We start from the raw sequence: 15,059 nt of genomic DNA on the forward strand, positions 1-15,059 counted from the left end.
TACTGTGCCAGGCTAGGTGCAGGAGATCTTGGGACTGACCCAGCAGGTGCCATGGGTTGGTCGACTGAGATGACCGGTAGATGCACCACCAGCTGTACCCCTACTGTGCCAGGCTAGGTGCAGGAGATCTTGGGACAGACAAAAGCAGGTGTCATGGGTTGGCCGACTGAGATGACCGGTAGATGCACCACCAGCTGTACCCCCTACTGTGCCAGGCTAGGTGCAGGAGATCTTGGGACAGACAAAGCAGGTGTCATGGGTTGGCCGACTGAGATGACCGGTAGATGCACCACCAGCTGTACCCCCTACTGTGCCAGGCTAGGTGCAGGAGATCTTGGGACAGACCCAGCAGGTGCCATGGGTTGACTGAGATGACCGGTAGATGCACCACCAGCTGTACCCTACTGTGCCAGGCTAGGTGCAGGAGATCTTGGGACGGACCCAGCAGGCGCCATGGGTTGGCCGACTGAGATGACCGGTAGATGCACCACCAGCTGTACTCCCCACTGTGCCAACTTGATGCATTTTATCCGCCCGGCGCTCCGCTCGTTGTTGTGAGCGTCGCTCATCCGCCCTCCGTTGTTGTTGGATGGCGACTGCCTCCAACAGTCCAGCAGCAGCAGCGTCCTTCACGAGCCTCCTCCATAACAAAGACACAGAAACCCCGTATGGAATCAACCGACTGTAGGGGCAAGTCATGTTAGCGAGTAGCACCTATGAAGGCCGGCACGGCACACGAGGAGGTGGGTGACCAGGACCACGCCCGGCCGCCTTTGTCTCCCTCGTGGCGATGTTTACACACCGCGCCAGGTACTCATTTGAGGCTGAGTCGACCTAGGAGAGGCCCGGGACCGGTTCACGTAATCGTCACTGCTGGTGTTGGCCGTGGAGCGGGAATCGAACTCGGGTGGCCGGGTTCGTAACGCAAAGGAGCGCTGACAACTACACATGACGTAACACACTACGCATGACGTAACACTACACATGACGTAAACCACTACAAAGACGTAACACTACACATGACGTCACACACTACACATGACGTAATACACTACACATGACGTAACACACTACACATGACGTAACACTACACATGACGTAACACACTACACATGACGTAACACACTACACATGACGTCACACACTACACATGACGTAACACACTACAAAGACGTAACACACTACACATGACGTCACACACTACACATGACGTACAACTCGCACAGACGACCGCGCGCGATGACGTCAAAGCGCGTTATATCGCCCATTTTTTTGTACGCTCACCGCCGATGGTGAACGCGCGCGATGACGTCACGGGTGCCCCCCCCCCCCCCATTAAGTGAGTTGGAGGGAGGAGGAGGCGGTGGCGGCTGGGGTTTGGTTCCCGGCTGAAGATGGCATCGTACACACCGGGAGAATCATTCTCCACAGTCGTGGTACTCAAACTAACGCCGCTCTCTCTCAGTCTCTCTGTGTCTCTCTCAGTCTGTCTGTGTGTGTCTCTCTCAGTCTCTCTGTGTGTCTCTCAGTCTGTCTGTGTGTGTCTCTGTCTCTCTCTCAGTCTGTCTGTGTCTCTTTGTCTCTGTGTCTCTCTCAGTCTCTCTGTGTCTCAGTCTGTCTGTGTGTCTGTCTCTCTGTCTCTTTCAGTCTCTCTGTCTGTCTGTGTGTCTCTCTGTCTCTCTCTCAGTCTGTATGTGTCTCTGTCTCTCTCTCAGTCTGTATGTGTCTCTGTCTCTCTCTCTCAGTCTGTCTGTGTCTCTGTCTCTCTCTCAGTCTCTCTGTCTGTGTCTCACTGTCTCTCTCTGTCTCTTTGTCAAAGTCTCTGTGTATCTGTCTCTCCGTGTCTCTGTCTCTCAGTCTGTATCTCACTGTGTCTCTGTCTCAGTATCTGTATCTCACTGTGTCTCTGTCTCTGTCTCAGTATCTGTGTCTCTGTCTCTGTCTCAGTATCTGTGTCTCTGTCTCAGTATCTGCGTCTCTGTCTGTCTCTGTCTCTCTGTGTCTCTGTCTCTGTGTCACTCTCTCAGTCTGTCTGTGTCTCTGTCTCAGTCTCTGTGTCTCTCTCAGTCTGTCTGTGTCTCTCTGTCTCGGTCTGTGTCTCGGTCTGTGTCTATGTGTCTCACTGTCTCTCTCTCTGTCTCACCGTGTCTCACTGTGTCTCTCAGTCTCTGTGTCTCACGCGACTACGGACTGCCCGGGTGAAGTCGCCCTCTCACGGCGGCAGGTCGCCGCGGTCAGGCCGCCGTCTCCCCCCCTGCCTCCCCCCCCTGCCTCCCCTCCCCATGCCAATGGAGGGCGCGGTCCACTCCTCTCTCCACTTCTTCCTTCCCCACGGCTCACGGCGAGATCGCAGAGAACAACAACCTACAATGCTCACAACAGGGTGGTCAGGCCAGATCAGACGTGACCACGTCACGACTTGATGTCGCCTCCGTCGTATTCGTGGATCTCGGGACAGACCGCGTCGTCGAAACGTCGTCACACCACGACTCCCTGTTGCGGATGGCCGCAGTGGCCACGCTACTACCGCTGGAGAGGTTTTGTTTTTAACATTTGTACATAATGAGGTTATCCGCATCTACTAACGCCACGGTTTTGTGCGGTGAATGCGATTTAGGATGGAACCATGAGTAGCTTCGTGTAAGGTCAAACTCCCCTCCTCTTAAGAGCTAGATCTAACTCGTTTTGGTTCAACAGGTTAACAACTTGAGATCAATTTAAGATCAAACTCCCCTCCTCTTAAGAGCTAGATCTAACTCGTTTTGGTTCAACAGGTTAACAACTTGAGATCGTTTTAAGATCAAACTCCCCTCCTCTTAAGAGCTTGATCTAACTCATGTTGGTTCAACAGGTTAACATCTTGAGATCGTTTTAAGATCAAACTCCCCTCCTCTTAAGAGCTTGATCTAACTCGTTTTGGTTCAACTGGTTAACAACTTGAGATCGTTTTAAGATCAAACTCCCTTCCTCTTAAGAGCTAGATCTAACTCGTTTTGGTTCAACAGGTTAACAACTTGAGATCATTTTAAGATCAAACTCCCCTCCTCTTAAGAGCTAGATCTAACTCGTTTTGGTTCAACAGGTTAACAACTTGAGATCATTTTAAGATCAAACTCCCCTCCTCTTAAGAGCTAGATCCAACTCGTTTTGGTTCAACAGGTTAACAACTTGAGATCATTTTAAGATCAAACTCCCCTCCTCTTAAGAGCTAGATCTAACTCGTTTTGGTTCAACAGGTTAACAACTTGAGATCAATTTAAGATCAAACTCCCCTCCTCTTAAGAGCTAGATCCAACTCGTGTTGGTTCAACAGGTTAACAACTTGAGATCATTTTAAGATCAAACTCCCCTCCTCTTAAGAGCTTGATCTAACTCGTGTTGGTTCAACAGGTTAACAACTTGAGATCATTTTAAGATCAAACTCCCCTCCTCTTAAGAGCTAGATCCAACTCGTTTTGGTTCAACCGGTTAACAACTTGAGATCAATTTAAGATCAAACTCCCCTCCTCTTAAGAGCTTGATCTAACTCGTTTTGGTTCAACCGGTTAACAACTTGAGATCGTTTTAAGATCAAACTCCCCTCTTAAGAGCTTGATCTAACTCGTTTTGGTTCAACCGGTTAACAACTTGAGATCGTTTTAAGATCAAACTCCCCTCCTCTTAAGAGCTTGATCTAACTCGTTTTGGTTCAACCGGTTAACAACTTGAGATCATTTTAAGATCAAACTCCCCTCCTCTTAAGAGCTTGATCTAACTCGTTTTGGTTCAACAGGTTAACAACTTGAGATCGTTTTAAGATCAAACTCCCCTCCTCTTAAGAGCTTGATCTAACTCGTTTTGGTTCAACAGGTTAACAACTTGAGATCGTTTTAAGATCAAACTCCCCTCCTCTTAAGAGCTTGATCTAACTCGTGTTGGTTCAACAGGTTAACATCTTGAGATCATTTAAGATCAAACTCCCCTCCTCTTAAGAGCTTGATCTAACTCGTGTTGGTTCAACAGGTTAACAACTTGAGATTTTAAGATCAAACTCCCCTCCTCTTAAGAGCTTGATCTAACTCGTGTTGGTTCAACAGGTTAACAACTTGAGATCAATTTAAGATCAAACTCCCCTCTTAAGGGCTTGATCTAACTCGTTTTGGTTCAACCGGTTAACAACTTGAGATCATTTTAAGATCAAACTCCCCTCCTCTTAAGAGCTTGATCCAACTCGTGTTGGTTCAACCGGTTAACAACTTGAGATCGTTTTAAGATCAAACTCCCCTCTTCTTAAGAGCTAGATCTAACTCGTTTTGCTTCAACCGGTTAACAACTTGAGATCGTTTTAAGATCAAACTCCCCTCCTCTTAAGAGCTTGATCTAACTCGTGTTGGTTCAACAGGTTAACAACTTGAGATCGTTTTAAGATCAAAATCCCCTCTTCTTAAGAGCTTGATCCAACTCGTTTTGGTTCAACAGGTTAACAACTTGAGATCAATTTAAGATCAAACTCCCCTCCTCTTAAGAGCTAGATCTAACTCGTTTTGGTTCAACCGGTTAACAACTTGAGATCATTTTAAGATCAAACTCCCCCCTCCTCTTAAGAGCTAGATCTAACTCGTTTTGGTTCAACCGGTTAACAACTTGAGATCGTTTTAAGATCAAACTCCCCTCCTCTTAAGAGCTTGATCTAATTCGTGTTGGTTCAACAGGTTAACAACTTGAGATCATTTTAAGATCAAACTCCCCTCCTCTTAAGAGCTAGATCTAACTCGTTTTGGTTCAACCGCTTAACAACTTGAGATCATTTAATGGGTACTGCGATATTAACCTTTTTGACATTGTTCTGTACTCTCTACTTGCGCGTCGCTCTCATCGGTTTAACATGTGACGGGCGTGGCACGTGTTGGGGCACCCATACTTCACCACGGCTGCAATGCGTCCGTGCGTGTGTGAGACCAGGTTTGTTATCTGAACTGATGCTGAGCCTCCTCTAGGTCGACTCGGCCTCAAATGAGTACCCACTGGGGGGGGGGGGGACAAAGGCGGCCGGGCGTGGTGCTGACCAGCCACTACTTCGTGTGCCGTGCCGGCCTTTATAAGTGCTCGCTAACAGCACTTGCCTCAACAGTCTGTTAAGGCTACACGGGGGATCTGTGTCTCTGTATAACTTTACTGATACCGGATACAAGTTTTGGGTGCGTCTTACATACCAGTACATACCTTATTACAGATCAATTCAGACATCATCAGTCACCCGTGCCCTGATACATCTCAACGTTCATCCCGCAAAGTCCCATCCCAAGGGAGAAACACAAACGAACAGACAAAAAAATGTGCCCCTATTCAAACGGCTGTACGCCGTTACTGAGTCTGAGAATAATAACACTGGTCAACACACTTTTTCTGGCATAAGGTATTCCAACGGTTCTAATGTAATTTTGGGGTGCTGATTCCAAATCTGGCATCAGTTTTTGTCTATCACATCAGGTTTTTGAGATATAACATATTGCATTTTCAATAAAAACTGCAGAAGAAAAATATTAAATAAATGTGGATATCTACATAAAATTATATTATAAACACACTATCGTAAAAATACAGCACCATATTTTAACACTAAAGCAGTCACTGACTCGCAACAACTTGCAATCATAAGTGACAGAGTTAATTTTGGGTAAAATCAATGAAAATGGGGTATGCCGATAGCATAAAAATGAGATGTGATAGAGCAAATCTGAGATTAGTCTAAAACAGCTGCAAAAGTCCAGGCCAGAAAAAAATGTGTTTTTTTGTTGACCAGTGTAATAATACCGTGTTGGCCACTGGTTTTTAGCCGTGGCCGAGCGCTCCAGCAGCCCTAACCAATGCGTCGCCACACCAACTCAATTGATGTACTGCTGGCAAGTTACGTCTAGATTTGAAACACCTGTTAAAGTTCCCCCACTGTGAGAAATTCACACGTTGACTTTTTAAACTCGGGGTTGAGTCAATCGAGATAGATTGTGTTCAGTGCGGTTGCATGTGGCCTCACTTAATATGTATTGATTTTGATTTAACAAGGAGATAAACTACAACTAAACTTTATTTTAATTTTAACAGGTAAGGCCCACTGAGCTATGGAGCTATTTTTCAGAAGCAACTTGGCTATCGCAAATGATAGCTAAACGAAGTGGCTTATCACGTGGAAAATTAAAGCAGCCAAATACTCTAAACGAGTGATGTTGATTCTAAATGTGGAGGGGAAAACCGGAGGACCCGGAGAAAAATCTACACATGCACTGGTAGAGATACACGCAAACTCCAAATATACAGCAGTAGGCGTCATTTACGGATCCCTGTTACGTTCTTGAGATTCGTTTTCCTCCGTTTAATAACATTTCCATAACGAAAGTCATTGTCTTTTTTCATTTAATTATACGTGAAGTCATTCATATTGATTTCCTTAATTGTGTCAGGAGATCTCATTGGGTTTCATTACACCCTATGTAACCAGGTAATCATCTCATTGACATGTTTTGTTTATTGACCAGATGTTAACCCTTTGAGATTCATCACGTTCAAAGCATTTTCGTTATTGGTCGGGTGATCCCTTTGAGATTCAATATCCTTTTGTAATCCGTTCTGAGCCTATGTAATTGATATCCATTGTCCCGTGGTCCTTCAGCCAGCAGTGGATTAAACAGCCAATGATAATGATGATGATTATCAAATTAACAGATCTTAAAAGCTAAGCAGAACGTAACCTGGATAGTGCTTCGATGGGTGACCACCACGAAGAAACGGATGTTCACCGTGTGTTGTGCGGCTACGTGGTGAGCATCAGAAGGCAGTGCAACATCCTTTGGACTGTACTTCTATGGTCCCCACTTTCAACCCCCACGACCCGTACGGCGTGAGGAGGTCCTCATCCAGCGGTGGATTGATAAAAGGGCTGTACGCGTCCGCACACACTCGTTTAGTGATATTCATATTCTTAGGTTTTTTCGGTAAAGTCACATAGGTAAAAAATTAAAATTTAAATTGATAAAAATAAAATAAAAATCACGACGTTTCGGAGGCAACACAAGCTTCTGTCTTCAGGTGGAACCGTCACAGCACGATAGCTGTATCAAGATATCAAGATACAGCTATCGTTAGCTGTATCAACATACAGCTATCGTGCTTCAGTCTTCAGGTGTATCAAGATACAGCTATCGTTAGCTGTATCAAGATACAGCTATCGTGCTGTGACGGTTCCACCTGAAGACGGAAGCTTGTGTTGCCTCCGAAACGTCGTGATTTTTATTTTATTTTTATTTTACTTTTATTAATTTTAATTTTTTACCTACGTGACTTTACCGAAAAAAACCTAAGAATATGAATCCTTGCAGTCACGAAAGCTTCAAATCTAGAATCGTTTAGTGATGTTTGTGATGCTCAGTGCTGCATCAGGTTTTACGGAGACAATGCCAAGGGTGTTTGTTTTCGTCGTGAAATATTTAATGACGGTCGAATCGGTGGGGATGAATTGTATGGGATGGGTGTGTGAGAGCTGGGGGAGATCTGGTTGCTGTGGATTAGTGGGTTGGGTGTAGAGAGACCATTCGCACCCTCCCCTCTCTCTTTATTGTGGCAACAGCTCCTTGTGTTCAGAGTGGCTCGGCTTACAAAACAGTCGCGACTAACGAATAACACTGTCAGAAAATGTTGGTGGCAAATTTCACGATGAAGAATAACTCAATTAACAAAATAAGCATCATGATCATTATCAATCGTGATCATTCCACCGATTAAGGCCTCCACAAGTCTTTGCCAACTCTTGCGATCTTGCGATGCGACATTTCTGATTGTCGGCAATGCAGCGGAGTGGAAGGTGGCATCCTTCACGAGGCCAACTCTGTTAAGTGAGAAATCACGACGAAAATGCCATCAGCGCGGCTACCAAACATAGATCATCGATCTCCCGATCTCCAGAACAACAACAACACACGCACACTACCAGCAACACCACCGCCACCACCATCACCATCACTACCACCATCACCACTATCAACATTGATCATAGATCTCCCAGCCTCCAGAGCAACAACACAAGCCACGCCAACGGCCCTGTTCATGGCCAGACAGCGTGTCAGATAGACCCCAGGAACAAAGATCCTCCAACTGAGTATCTCGGGAACAAAATGAAGACCTGTAACTTTGATGTCCTGACGCTCCAAGAAACTCACGTCTTGGATGCCCTCAATTTCATCGACACGACTCAGGATTCTACAGAGCCAGCCCTGGCGTGGCTCTGTTGCACAGTGGAAGAGAAGCCTCAATAAAACTTCATGTATATCGCGCGCTTCACATCAGCATAGGCATCCCAAGAGTGCTTTTCATAACGTATTTACATCTTAGGATATTTATAATACAAAGCCTGTACATGCCGGTTAGTTTATAATTGACAAAGCAGTGCACCCTGTGTATTGTAATCTAAAATAAACGCTTACATTACGATTAATTGACTACAATTAAGGAATAAGACCGTAAGAGCAGATACCCAGGCTCTCCTCGTGCATGTGCACCATATTGCAGGTGAACTTGTAATAACCTCCCTTTATTCTACACTTGCTGATCCTCGTTTCCATGCAGCTCTGTCCGGTCCGTCTCGCACGCCCCCCCCCCCCCTCCGTGGCTCCGTCCCCCGCTGTCGCTCGCGCACACCCCCCGCATCCGGCACCAGTGCACGCGACCAACTGCTCGAATAAGCCGACACCTTGCCCTCTGCATGCCCGGCATTCCGGGCCCCCGCCGCTTGCCCGGTCCGCTCGTAATAACTCCGAAGACAATGAAATGGGCTCCACCGCCGTGCCTTGTAATTTGCCGGCCCTCTTGGTCAGCCACTCGGCTGCTGGATGAAGGTCTAGCCATGCCGCACGAGTCGAGGGGCATTGCTTGACCATACTTGGTGCACGCTGGTCGGTGCAGGGCGGGGACCAACTTGGGTACGGGTGCAACCGCTTGTGTTCGAGAACGGTCATAAAAGCTGATGTCACAGAACTACCTCTGAGGTCTCTACGTGACCTCTGATCCACACAGTAGGTGGCAGCACTTTCTTACCCACTCGGCAACGGCATAGTGGTCTTCAAATGACACTCAGACAATTATTGTTTTAATTCTTCGGAGCTGGACATGAGCCAATGTGATGTTTGTGTGTATATCCATGGGTGACCAGGCTGAGACGTATGTATGTTGAACTTCTTTCACACCGTGCGTAGCTAACCATGCTAATCTGAGGTGCGGTATTCACTGCAATGAAAATTCATGTTCATGACGGGCAGCTGGAACCTGGATCCGCGTTTAAATTCCCTGTGCGCATTGCGTTTGAATAACGCCCCGCGTCCCCCCCCCCAACCCGCCCCTGGTGACAGGAGTGCATTGAGGTGCGGAAACTGCGGCAAGGAGATAACCTGATCCTGGGCTTCAGCATCGGAGGCGGCATCGACCAGGATCCGGGCCAGAACCCGTACTCTCTGGACAAGTCCGACAAGGTCCCTCCCCTCCCCTCTTCTCCTGAGCCAGTCCTTGACTTTAAACTCATTTACTCGACTTGGTGTCCCAAGGCCATACTGTCCAGTACCCTTTGTAAGCGTGTAATCCATGCACTGATTGATTGATTGATTTAAATGATGATCTTCTTTATCGGGCACATCATCCTTTCCGGGGGTCAACAAAACTTGGCACCACTTTGTGGAGAAGTCGGGAGTGGTTGTCCTATGCCTAGACCAGGGGTCGGCAACCAAAATAACAAGAAGAGCTATTTCTTTCCAATTCGGTACAAAATTCAGTATTTCAAGAGCCGCAATGCATCTGAGTACATACTGTACATACGTACTCATCGTCAAGAAGCAGCCTGTAAAGAGCCGCATGTGGCTCCGGAGCCGTAGGTTGCCGACCCCTGGCCTAGACTATGCCCCTGCCATCCTACTGTGCAGTTTCCATCAACTGGCTCAGGACTGTAAAAAACGGAGATGAATAATCTCGAAGTGCTCATTTGAGCAGGAAATTATTGACTGCTTAATACGAGCATAAAATTGTGGTCGTGGTAATCGTTTCGTTTTGAATTGTGTTTTGTAATTGAGGCTTAATTTCAGCCGGTTGGGTGCGAGTCAGTGACTCGGGGAAAATATTGATGCATCCAAGCGCACTGCATCCACCATACTATGTCTGTAGATACAAGTCACACGTCACCTCGCAGTTTACCAGGCACCTGGAAAATATTCGATGAGAAATTTAACCTCTGGTTGTTTCCGATTTGATCAGCAAGCCCGACAGCCACTGGAAGCGCTGCATTCACCACAGTTGGCAAAACAAAATCAACTGTTGAATTAAAAATAACCAATTCTTATGCCCTTGATCCACTACATGTATGTATGTATTGTGGACATAAGACCTTACAGTAATCAATTGTTGCATAATTCTAACTTTTCCTAGGACTAAAAAATTAAGCAATAACTACACTCCAGCAAAATATATAATTCTAGAGATGGCTTTCGAGTTCAAGTCTATCGATCATACCGTCGGTAGCTGAAACAATCTCGGCTTCTCGCTAAAATACACAACCCTAACCCTGTCATGAACCCATGCTTTCCCCACCCCCAGGGTGTCTACGTCACCAAGGTGGCTCTCGGTGGCCCAGCCGACCTCGCCGGACTCAAAATCGGGGACAAGATCATGCAGGCGAGATGACGCGGGTGTTCTTTTAAATACACAAGACAAAGACCCCCTGTGTAGCTTTAATAGATTGTTGGGGCAAGTGCTGTTAGCAAGCACTTATGAAGGACGGCACGGCACACGAGGGGGTGGGTGGCCAGCACCACGCCCAACCGCCTTTGTTTCCCCAGTTGCGATGTTTACACACCGCACCAGATACTCATTTAAGACTGCGTCTATCTCAAAGAGGACCATGACCGGTTCATATAATCATCACCTGGTGTTGGCCGTGAGTAGAAATCGAAGTCTGGATGCCGGGTTCAGAGGGCAGCGCACTAACCGCTACGCTACCGCTCCCCATTCACACGCATTCACACGCACACACACACACTTCGACGCGTGTGCGGTGAGCGTGGAATCCGATTTCGGTCCATGAATCGGGGGCGTTAACTTGACTGACATCGCCGCCACGCCTACTACCACCGCCGCCGCCGTTCGCTGCAGGTGAACGGGTGGGACATGACGATGGTGACGCACGACCAAGCTCGCAAGAAGCTCACCAAGAAGAACGAGGAGGCGGTGCGGCTGCTGGTGACCCGCAAGTCCCTGCAAAACGTCGTGCAGCACGCGCAGCTCTGCTAGGGGTGCCCGCCACACCACCGACCAGGCAAGTGTGGCCGCGTCTTTTAAACGCTTCGGGTGCACGCCCGTGATGCAACGTTGTGGAGGTGAGGGGTTGGTGGACCCGCCTATCGATCTGTGAACCTGCCAAGCCCATTGGGCTGCCGCAGGTGGACTGGAGATGGCATACTAGATTTGAAGCTTTCGTGACTGCAAGGATTCATACTCTTAGTTCTTTCGGTAAAGTCACCAAGTAGGTAAAAAATGAATTTTATTAATTTAAAAATAAAACAATAAAATCACGACGTTTCGGAGGCAACACAAGTCTTCGTCATCAGGTGGGACCGTCACAGCCAGATTAGCTGCATCAAGTGAGGCAGCTAATCTGGCTGTGACGGTCCCACCTGATGACGGAGACTTGTGTTGCCTCCGAAACTTCGTGATTTTATTGTTTTATTTTTATTAATTTCATTTTTTACCTACGTGACTTTACCAAAAGAACTAAGAGTATGGAGATGGCATTACAGGAAGTGGGTACTTAAATCCATCTGTGTGGACCTTTTCATGTTATGTTTGCTGGGTTTTCCATCTTGTACTCGAATTTGGGCAATGCCTGTGCAGTTTTCTGAACGGTTTGGTTTGTTTGACATTGGTATATTGACTGCGCACCATATTGCCACGGGAAGTTCCGGTAGGTATATCGTAGGGTTGCTTGCCGAGATGTAATTTTTCACGATACGACACCGTGTTCATCTTCACGGATATGCCGAATTATAACAACGACGGGGGTTCCTGTGACTTTGCAATTGTAGTTTGTCCAACAGTCGGATGGATCGACATAAGGGCTGCGCGTGTACATTGCGTTGGATGGAACCCATCGCCGCTTCTGTTTTGGCAGGAGCGGTCGTCTGAACACCGCCACTGGGACGATGCCTCGTCCGTCACGGTACAAAGTGTGTGTGCGGCGTGCGCTCTCTCTTCCTGTCCGACCACCAGGAGGAGGATTCCCTTTGCAGCAGTCCCGAAAGATCGTCACTTCTACCACGGCGACACCTTCCACTCCCCGACGGACACCTTTCTACAAACCGACTGCCACGCCGCACGTTTTCCCACCACGTGTTCCCAGCGTCGCATACGCTTCTCTCGTCGCCTGCGTTAAAGCAGGGGGTTGGGGAACCTACGGACCACGGCTACGTTTTAACCTACCATTTCAAAGCGGGCTCCGAGGGGTATTTATCAGTCTCTGCAAGCATCTTAGCCACGCCAAATCGTGCATGAGTGTGGAATATTATCAAACTGGCAACGCAGCACTCCGTTTTCTAATTTTAGCACGGTCACTTTCGTCACTTGTCATACTGCAAGTGCTTGAAGTGTGTGTGAGTGTGGCCGCGTGTGTAGCCCCGCGAAGGATTTCAAAGGTTCGAATTTATCCCTCGGTCACCCCTACTTTCGTGGGAGAGCTCTCAAACAGCCGTGGCAGGATGACGATGGTGGTGGTGGCGGAGGCCGGTTTGTAAATCTCCCCACGAGCCACGTTTGTCAGCGGAATTGCTGCCAACTTGTTTACGTAGTGAGTTACGTTTAGGAATTCTGACGAAAATTCCTGCCAGATATTAAAAACTAAATTTTAAGTCATTTTCCTCCGCAATGTTATCACGATTGGGTTGTGCGATTGGATTATGTTATAAGACGAAAATCCCATAAGGCTGTACAACCCTTTGTGCTTGAATGGCCCATTTAAGTGAATATCACCAAGCTACATCTGAAATCTCCTTAAAACGTAAACTTTTTATTTTACCAGGTGAGGCCCACTCAGCTGTATAGCTCTTTCGGAAGCGACTTGGCCACACAATAGCTCAACAAAGTGGCTTATCACGTGGACATTTATAGCAGCCAAATACTGTAAATGTATATTTCTAAATGTGGAGGGAAAAACCAGAGGACCCGGAGGAAAATCCACCCGACCCACGGGGGGAGAGAGAACACGCCAACTCAAAATGTACAGCAGGCGTCTGGGTCTGGATCAAACCCACGACCTCCCGTATACCCGGCGAGGGAGATAACATCTCGCCGCAGTGGCGCCCCTTGGTCCACACAGTAGAGGGCGTCACTTTCTCACACGCTCCACCATACGAGTGTAATATCTATCACGTGATGCTGCTACTTTTAATTCACAGCTGGAAATCGGTCCTGTTAAGTGCAGACCCAAATTTTGTTGACCAGACAAACGCATCAACTGCACTACACTCGGGACACACCCAGTTTGTTCCAAAGATTCCTGACACCTCGACTTGAGCCCAGCATCTCAACAGGGGCTGGCTCAGTGCTCTGACATCTGCGCCACCCAGTCCTCATTTTTGACAGACATTTTATACGAGAGCAAAGTGATGGGGCACAATCTGCAATCCTCGTGATTCTATCTCTTCTGCACCACATTCCGTGGCCCTGGTGGGAATTGCTAACAGTCTGTTCTGAAGAACACGTTCCTGAAGAACACGTTCCTGAAGAACACGGCGTTATGGAAAGCTCGCGTTATAATAAATAATATATAATATAGGTTAAAGCACAGTCCGCGATAGCACCTGAGATGCGTACGCAGGCTGAACAGACTGAGGTACGTGGGTAGCATCTTGAAGCATCCAGCAGCATCCCGCCTTGTGCGATGCTATGACGAGGCATCCGTCACGACCGCTTATTCCTACTCGCACAACGCGGTTCCATTCACTCAATCGCGTTATATCCATCGCGTTGTATCCAATTCGCGTTGTGAAAACAACACGCGGCGTTGCGGCAGAACAGACTAGTTGTAAATTATCCCAGTGGATGGCGGCATCGATCACAAAAATCTGCGCAAAGTGACGGCTCCCGCTCTGTAATCCTCGTCAGCCGTAATGCACGTCTCTTTGCCTCCGCCGTTTACAGGCCCCATGCGGCAAGCAGCGCCTTGCTGTGGCAAACGTGCAATCGGTGTATTTCCCCGCAAAGAAAAGCGTCACTTGTTTTGCCCCGTGACCGGTCGTGAAATACGAGAGGCCTTCCTCCACGGGTAGGAACGGAACCCGTACCGTTTTATCCTTGCAGGGCTCACAAAAGAGAAGTGCCTTTTCTTACATCCTTCCACCTGCCTGCCAGTTGTGATATGGAGATTTTCTCACTTAGAACACACGACTACCGCAGCACTGTTGCACTGAATGACGGTTATGTAGATCGTGTGTGTGTATGTGTGCGCGTGCGTGCGTGCGCATGCGCGCAGTCTTATCACTGTTAATTTGAGGGTACAGCATCATCGTTATTATCATGGACACCAGCATCCACATGATCATGTCAGTCATTGCTGTCATAGTCAACGCTAAGGTCTCCATTATCAGCGTCATCATCAACATGGTCATCGTCAATGTAATCATCATCATCGCTGTGGATTGTGGCATGAGTTCCATTACACATTGCATCAACATTTATTACGTATGAATTGAGGTTATATAATAAATTTTATACCGACAAATACTGTACACATTGAATGTAACCTAGTTTTTCTTTAAAACAAAGCAATAAAATGTGCTGAAGTTTTCTTCCCGAGGTCCGTGTGTGGTTTCTTTGTGAACGGGGCAGAAGTGGTCTTATGTTCACTGATTGCCACAGTGGCGAGGAGATGTTAACTACCTTTCCTGGTATACAGGAGGTCGTGGGTTCGATCCCAACCCTGACGCCTGCATATTGGAGTTTGCAAGTTCTCCTGGTCCTCTGGTTTTCCCCTCCGCATTTAAAAACATGCGTTTAGAGTA

General features: G+C 47.4%; 1 protein-coding gene across 1 annotated transcript; it reads left to right on the forward strand.

The window, feature by feature from the left end:
• The first annotated feature begins 1,327 nt into the window (after window positions 1-1,327).
• Window positions 1,328-14,846, forward strand: TAX1BP3 (Tax1 binding protein 3). The gene is made up of 5 exons (XM_061563888.1): window positions 1,328-1,436; window positions 9,375-9,494; window positions 10,606-10,683; window positions 11,161-11,323; window positions 12,274-14,846. Exons 1-4 carry the CDS (start codon window positions 1,395-1,397, stop codon window positions 11,296-11,298), a joined length of 378 nt encoding a protein of 125 aa, XP_061419872.1. The 5' UTR covers window positions 1,328-1,394; the 3' UTR covers window positions 11,299-11,323; window positions 12,274-14,846.
• Window positions 14,847-15,059: the final 213 nt, after the last annotated feature.

The sequence above is a fragment of the Lethenteron reissneri genome, chromosome 4 (genome assembly GCF_015708825.2).
Source record: "Lethenteron reissneri isolate LAM-NWPU_2019-01 chromosome 4, ASM1570882v1, whole genome shotgun sequence".
Taxonomy (NCBI): Eukaryota; Metazoa; Chordata; class Hyperoartia; order Petromyzontiformes; family Petromyzontidae; genus Lethenteron; species Lethenteron reissneri.